General features: G+C 45.2%; 1 protein-coding gene across 1 annotated transcript in view; it reads left to right on the top strand.

Moving 5' to 3' along the window:
* The first annotated feature begins 1,997 nt into the window (after positions 1-1,997).
* The window catches only part of LOC106570050 (exostosin-1b), a 114,887-nt gene continuing 108,779 nt past the window's right edge, over positions 1,998-8,105 (top strand). Inside the window, exon 1 of the mRNA XM_014141986.3 lies at positions 1,998-3,857. Within this exon, the coding sequence (XP_013997461.1) occupies positions 2,914-3,857 (944 nt within the window). The 5' untranslated portion in view covers positions 1,998-2,913. The remainder of the gene's footprint in view (positions 3,858-8,105) is intronic.

Below are 8,105 nucleotides of genomic sequence, written 5' to 3'. Positions count from 1 at the left end.
CTGCTGTGTTTTTGGTTTCCAATGAGGGTGTGTTGGGATTTTGTGGTTGGGTTACACGGCCTTGTTGTGTTTGCCTGTTTTTGTGCTCACACACACACACACACACACTCCGTGCTCACACACACACACTCCGTGCTCACACACACACACTCCGTGCTCACACACACACACTCCGTGCTCACACACACACACACACACACACACACACACACACACACACACACACACATATCCTTTATCCAGGCCTATCTGCGTCTCCAGCCTCCTGGAGCACTCGAGCTCGTTACATCATCCTAAGGGGAGTTATCTGTGCCCGATCTGCACTCTCAAAGGCTGTTTTGTCTTCCATCTGCCTAGAACTCCCTGAACCCTGGGATTACCTTCCCAGCCGTGGGTATTTGTTTACCGCCGCCCTAATTTACCGTGGCATTTATCACAGTTGCCTGCCGATGCGGGGAGGAAGTGCTGCTTCACAAACAGCTCATCTGTATACCAGGGGAACCATAGCAATCCTTCAGGTAATCCAGCTATTCTCAACCAACCAGAGGTGCCCTGTCTGGAGTTGGTTCGTTTAGCTCCCGAGGGGGGCTCCCGAGTGGCGCAGCGGTCTAAGGCACTGCATCTCCGTGCTAGAGGTGTCACTTCAGACATCCTTGTTCGATTCCAGGCTGTATCACAACCGACCGTGATTGGCACAATTTGCCCAGCATCGTCCGGGTTTGGCCGGTGTAGCCTGTCATTGTAAATAATAATTTGTTCTTAACTGACTTGCCTAGTTAAATAAGGATTCAATAAAATAAAAAATCTCATGTAACACCATGTAGGAAAAGTGGGTCAGATTAGGTATAAATTATAATTAATTGGTGATTAAATGAAATGGAATTGCCAGCAAGTGATTGCCACAAATAGCACGAGGGGCACAATTACTTTCAAAAGTAAATGAAGGTGTCCCTATGGCCCTAAAGGTGGCTGGTGTTGGGGGCCTAAAGGAGGCTTTGTCTCAACGGCACACTAATACCCTATTTACACTACTGGGCCGAGCCGAACCAAGCTGAGCTGTATTGAGCTGGCCTGGGTACAGATCCACACATCCATAATTTATGGAACCAAGCTGGAAAAGACCATGAGAAGAGGAAATATCTGAGCCAGTAAAGTATGGTTCAGGTTGGCACAATAGTGTGAATCAGGAAAATGCGAGAAAAAAACTAACAAAAAATGTGCCAGCACGGTATGGTTCAGTTTGGACTCGGCACTATAGTATGAAAGGGTAATACTGAGGTTGGCTAACCCCCGGGATTCTGGCCCAGCTCCCAGCCGGTCCCTCTCATTGGTCATGTTAAATTACCACCCCCTTTCCCCCCTAAACTAATTGGCCATAAAAAACGAGGATGGCCCCTTCACCCAGCCTGAGTGTTGTTCCACAAAATGGCAGCTGTGTAAATTATGAGGCATGGTATGACTCCTCGAGAGCGATTTGGAGCTATTAATCTTTGTCATTAATCAGTGCACTTTGGTTTGTGTGAGACAATCTTTTTCGGCTCTGCACATTTATAGTTTTAAAGAAATGATTTTATATTTTTGTGAAAATCATTAAATGTATTATGTCTGATCAACCTATAGGCCTACACTTTCACTCACTCCTGAACCAGCAATTTGTGCTGTGTAAACGTTACCGTAGGGCACTCACATTTGGTTACCGTGATTTTGTTGGCACTCTAAAGCAACACTGGTTCTTGGCCACAGCTTCAACCTCTACTAAAGGAAATAACAAACTAGTTATTTCAAGACAGTGGTGACAGTTTATAATCATTCCTTGCAATATAATATATGTAAAAAAATATATATATACTTATTGCGCAAAGTTTTCGATATTTTTACTCGTGCTTTAAATTCTTCGGCGAGAGCGCTCCAGTTGTGAATGGGTGCATTCGAAGCACCGCCTTTTCCGGTCCCAAGGATAGACCAATGAGAAAAGCGTATACACACTGATGGGACGTCAAATCTGCTGCCATCGTGTCGGGATTGGAACATTTACAGAGTAAGAATCGGAACAATTGAGCGTTTTGGTAATTGGACACTAGGATCAAGGAATCCCATATCGGTAACAATTTCAATGTATTTGCGAAGTCACATTGTAACTGTACGTACTGTTTGAGATCGTTGCGTCCGTTTCTTCGTTTATATCAGGCCCTATTCTCTGATGAGATTATTTTTTTGTTGGCGTGTATGAGGTCTGTCGGGAGATTAAAACATAAGAGAAATGCAGGGATTTGTGAGGCTACATTTGCACTGATGAACCGCTCTTGTTCTACTAAGCTTTATTCGTTCGTTTATGGAACCATGGAGTGAAATATCGCCGTAGAAAACGCGAGGAACAAGACGACTTCTACTCCGAGACCTCTGGATCTAAACCCGCCACACCGACTGCTTTAAATCCCAGCCGGCGTGTTAACGATTTTACATCTCAAACGTGGGATTCCTTTTTTCCCCCTGTGTTGGCCAAGGCAGGGAATCTGATGAACCCCTGCCGCTACTCTCGCAGGGTAAAGAGCTAATAAAAAGCTTCGGGGCAGCTCTGAACTGGGCGCAGTTTAGCATTTGAATACAGCTTGGCTGTATGAGGGAGGGAGCGAGAGGGTCAGAGAGCGTAGGATATCTGATCGTTTTTAACTTGGTCGAGGGAGTGAAATGGTCAAACTAGCAAGACGGGGGAGAAAACGCATTTAAAAATCGCCCACATGCTCTGGATCAATCGCTGGATTGGGGCACGGAATACGAAGAAGTGGGAAGACACGAGTTTGAAATCTTTGCGGGCTGGAAGATGGCAGAGGGGTGTAGTTGGAGGTGGTGAGAGCCTAACTTCTGGCCACTTCGAATTTATTTGTAAACAACTTGCCCCTATTCGTAGGACACATGCAGGCCAAAAAACGATATTTAATCCTGCTCTCCGCCGGTACATGTCTAGTTCTGCTGTTCTACTTTGGAGGTGTACAACTTCCAGCTTCGGGCAGGAACCGGCATGACCGTAGCCACAATGGATATCGCCCCGACCAGCCGTGGCCACACTTCTCGGACCCTTTACAACAGTTCCTACTCTGGGATCAACCGGACACCGAGGAATACAACAGTCACATATCGCCAAGGCAAAAGAGGGACGTTAATACAAGCGTGTACAAAGGCAAAAGATGTCGCATGGATTCGTGCTTTGATTTCTCAGCATGCAAAAAGAACGATTTCAAAGTGTACGTCTACCCCCAGCAGAAGGGGGAGAAAATCTCAGAAAGTTACCAGAATATTTTGTCGATTGTTGAGGGATCCAGGTTCTACACCACTGACCCGGGTCAAGCTTGTCTATTCATCCTGAGCCTGGACACCCTGGACCGGGACTCGCTGTCTCCGCAGTACGTGCACAATCTCAATACCAAGGTCCAGAACCTTCATCTCTGGAACAACGGCAGAAACCACCTCATATTTAACTTGTACTCTGGGACATGGCCGGACTACACGGAAGACCTAGGTTTCGACATAGGCCAGGCCATGTTGGCCAAGGCCAGCATCAGTACCGAGATCTTCAGGCCCAACTTTGACGTGTCCATCCCGCTGTTCTCCAAGGAGCACCCTAGGACCGGAGGGGACAGGGGTTACCTAAAGTACAACTCCATCCCACCTTTCAGGAAATACATGCTTGTGTTTAAGGGGAAGCGATACCTTACAGGTATAGGGTCAGACACGAGGAATGCCTTATATCATGTCCATAACCAGGAGGATGTGGTGCTCCTCACCACCTGCAAACACGGAAAGGATTGGCAGAAACACAAGGACGCACGCTGCGAAAAGGACAACGCAGAATATGACAAGTAAGTTATGATGCGTTGACAGATTAAAAAACGCTCTTAAGTGTGGTGTCGGTCATATTACCATTGTGTAAACGAAAAGTGACCACCTTTGGTCTCCATAACAGTTTACATTGGGTGTCCTTTACCATTCCAAAACTGTGCATCCTTGAGGGTCTCCGCGGCATGGTGTGTGTTTTGTGAACAGATTGTGAAGTTATTTTATTGGCATACAAAGCCATTGACTGCCATTCTCAGGGACTGAAATGGTTTATGATTCTCTTCCTGGCCTACCCCCTAACCTCGCTCCCTTTCAAGCGTGAACAAAAACGTCTCCAGCCAGCCTGTCAATTACCTTTCCCGGGTTTGCCTAAATCACCCCGGACACCGCCCCCTCTTACACAGGAATTGAACCCACTTCACTGATATTGTAGCCAAACGAGGATATGTACTGAAACGTTTTATTTGCCGTATACTTTAACGGAATAAAGCAATGTGCACTGTGGGAGTGTGTGACCTTGCATCACACTGCTATAAACTCCCATTTTAGAATAAGCACAACATTTATTAGGCCTAGACTTATTAGCCAAATCAGTTGGAATAATGTTGTGTATTGCTGTTAATGTAATTAGGCCTGGCCTGGGTAGGCCTGGCCTACATCCCAAATCATTTTCATCATAATGGCCATATTAGTTTGATAGTAGGCTAGGGTTGTGCTTTGTGTATTATCACTGATTGTGGAGACCACAACTCATGTTGGGTCGTAATGATGCCAGTTTAAGTCAAATCACCCAAAGGACAGGCATCCCATTGTAACCATGATAGGAAACTTTGCCATGGAAGTTTACACGAATTGTAAGCGCATTGCCAAGTTTATTTCTCCGAGAGTGACACAGGTTTGTTTTAGGCCGCGTTGCCTACTTCTGATTTGAATATGCCTCTAAATCCTCAGTAAACTCAGGCATGTGATAACTCAACAACCCCCCCCCCCCCCCCCCTCATACTTTAGGCCGATGACGTTAGTGTTTAAAAGTTCAGGGAAGTGAGAGATTGGATAAAACAGTACTCCATTGAAGACTAAATATTTCCAGTCACTTGTGAGGGGCCATAGCTAGCTCTACATCCCAAATGGCACCCTATTCCCTATGTAGTGCACTACTTTGTTTTGACCAGGGCCTAAAGTACTGCAGGGAATAGGGTGCCAGTTGGGACGCACTCTATATCTATAGGCCTAGTTTAGTCAAAGGGAAATCGAACTTAAACTGAACTTCTCATGAACCGAAACTCGCTGGAATGAGAACACACTGCCCTATGACACATCGGCAATTGCAAATATGCTTTAACAACATCCCCACAAGTAAGTGCTTGTCCATTTTGTCATCTTTCTCCCCTTTATCTGCCCTTGCAATCTGCTCTTCTCCCAGAGTGATGCTTTTGGCTCGTGTCACCTATAGAAATATCATCCATCATCTAAATTCCAGGTAATTTTCTCTCGACTGCTCAGGTTAGCACTGCCATGGCTTGGACTGGTGCGTACTCTATGCGCTGCGTTCACAGCCAGAGAGTCTCTCACAATCAGTGGTGTATATATGATTTTTTTATTTGTTGATATTCTCTCCTCTGTCCATAGAGCTGTAAAACGATGGAACTGTCAACATGGTGCCTCATCTCAACCTTTTTCCATTCTTGACCTCTGACCTTTTCAGCCTCTAAGAGGAATGTGGCAGAAGCAGCAGATATTGGAAGGCTTTTAAACACACATTCACACACAGGCAGTGCCTGGTAGCCCCCGGACACTGTTAAAGAAGGATTTTTAAGCCTTGACAATTGAGACATGGATTGTCGTAGTGTGCCATTCAGAGGGTGAATGGGTAAGATAAAATATGTAAGTGCCTTTGAATGGGGTATGGTAGTAGCAGTCTTCATGGATGCCAAGTATTTGACAAGTAAAAATGATACAATTTCTCTTTCGTCTGTTTTTTCTGAATTTTCGGTCAATTTGCAGGTGGCTGAAACTCACCAGAGAATTCATCCGAGTGAGGGGAAACAGAACCTCTCTGTCTCAGTATGTGTAGCCCATGTATCTGATGCTGTCTGGAATGAAAGAGTATGACATGTTGCTGCTGTAGCATGCCAGCAAGCATCTGGTCTACCTTGATATAATTTGAGCTGAGGTCAACTGTGGGTTGTCCTGGTGCAGCAAAACACCCCCCAAGGGAGGCCAGTTTTTTAGATTTGGCTTCACACCAATCAAACATCATCATTGTCAGACAAATGTGTCTATTTTCTAGTATCCTTTTGTTGATGTCCTGCAGTAGCTGGCTTGCTAAATTGGCCCTTTCCCAAGCCACGGCTGGAGAAGTGAATTTGGACTTGTGGTTTTTGACTTAATTCTCTGTACAGGCCAATGATTATGACAGTGATTCTGATCTTACCATAAATGCATATATTGTGCCACTGGCCTGAGATGATTGAAGTTCAATATGTAGCCTAGATGTAGGCTTACATTAACTAGCTAGCCAACTTAGCTGGTTCATTGTTGCCCATGTGAGGAAGTTAGGCTAGCAAACATTTTAGCTAGGCAGCCAATGAAAACAAATTGTACTGTATGGCAGAGCCATGGACCGTTTTGCCATCATGCGAGGAGGATGGCATTGGCGTTCAACTAGTCTATAAGTTGGGTGGGTCAATTTTTTTTTTTTTTTTTACTTGCACAAGCACACACAGACGGACACATCAGTACCATGCACAGCCATATGACAAAACAAATTTCAGTGTATTAAACTAAGCATATTGCCTTGTTGATTTGATGTTTTAAGTTGAAATGGTGCTGGAATAGTGGAGACAGTGCACCTGTTGTCTTTGCGCTAACTTGTGGTAACTCTGTGGTTCTAAATCCAGTAGTTTTAGTAAACTGTCAAACGTGGACTTGCTTGACCATGCTGCAGGTCATATAACTGTTTGTTACCTGCAGTATTTGCTTGTGGACTTCACCAGGCAGATGTTCTCTCGTTTTGTGATGAAACAAACGTATGTGTAGTTGAATTTATTCTGCCACTGTGACTGTTGTCTTTTTTTGTTGTCACGTCATTATGGTGGCTCACAGTGGCGTCTGAATGAATGGGTTGTAGAGCAAAAAAAACACAATTATCACAACAGGTTGTAATATGGCTTTTCTATTGGCTTGGCTTCCCCAGTGATTTTACCCACGCACTGCTACAGAGTAGTATGTGCCAGGCACACCAGTTTGTGTCAAGAACTGCAACACTCAACCGTTTCCTGTGTGTATCAAGAATGGTCCACCACCCAAATGACATCCAGCCAACTTGACACAACTGTGGGAAGCATTGGAGCCAACATGGGCCAGCATCCCTGTGGAACGCTTTCGATGCCTTGTAGAGTCCATGCCCCCGATGAATTGAGGCTGTTCTGAGGGCAAAAGGAGGGGGGTGCAACTCTGTATTAGGAAGGTGTTCCTAATGTTGGGTGTACTCGGTGTATGTGCTGTTACATTACAGCCTATATCAGAGTAATCTAACTATAAGCTATGAAATCTGGCCTAACTTTCCAACATGCCTCCTCTCTGAGCTTTGCTGCGTATTACTTGTTTCCTCCTCCTTACAACTTTCCCAGCAGACGGCTAGATCATGATCCCCCATTTAATAGTTAACCAGTTTTGTCGGCCAGTATTGACTTTGTACTTTAGCCACTTCACTAGCAGGCCGCCACATCTCAAGGTCACTCCAGGGACTCCTCCACTCAGTTGAATGGGGTGTTTTTTATGAGAGCCAGTGTTTTTGAGTGTGCACTGCATGTGTAAGAGTTACCCAATATATGTGTGTATTTATGTGTCTGTGTTCTTTCCTGTATGAAGCCCCCAAGGCTGCAATATCAGGCCGATGGATGGATCGGAGAGATGGTGCATTTTTCATTTTCGCAACTGCGTCATCAGCAGGAATGTTACCACTTGAGTAAATCCTCTTGAAGAGGAGGGGGGCTGGCCATGCTGCGTTGCGCTCTCTCTCTCTCGTTCCGTGCTATCAGAATGAAATGGAAACACTGATGTGATTTGGGGCGACGATGGCTTGCTGCCATATTTCCATTTCCTCCTTTACGACGCAGAGCGTGGCATTTTGTTGACACGGTGCCAGAGATGAATTAGCAAACCTGGCCAAGCAAAGACAGCATCCCCGTCTTATCATGTTTAAAATAGCATTATGAATACCATTTTCACATGTCAACGGCAGTTTATTCTCTGGACAGATCTTGGCA

This window comes from Salmo salar, chromosome 14 (genome assembly GCF_965601325.2).
Source record: "Salmo salar chromosome 14, fSalSal1, whole genome shotgun sequence".
Lineage (NCBI taxonomy): Eukaryota > Metazoa > Chordata > Actinopteri > Salmoniformes > Salmonidae > Salmo > Salmo salar.
Note: the sequence above shows the minus strand (reverse complement) of the source record. Positions and strands in the feature narration are given on the sequence as shown.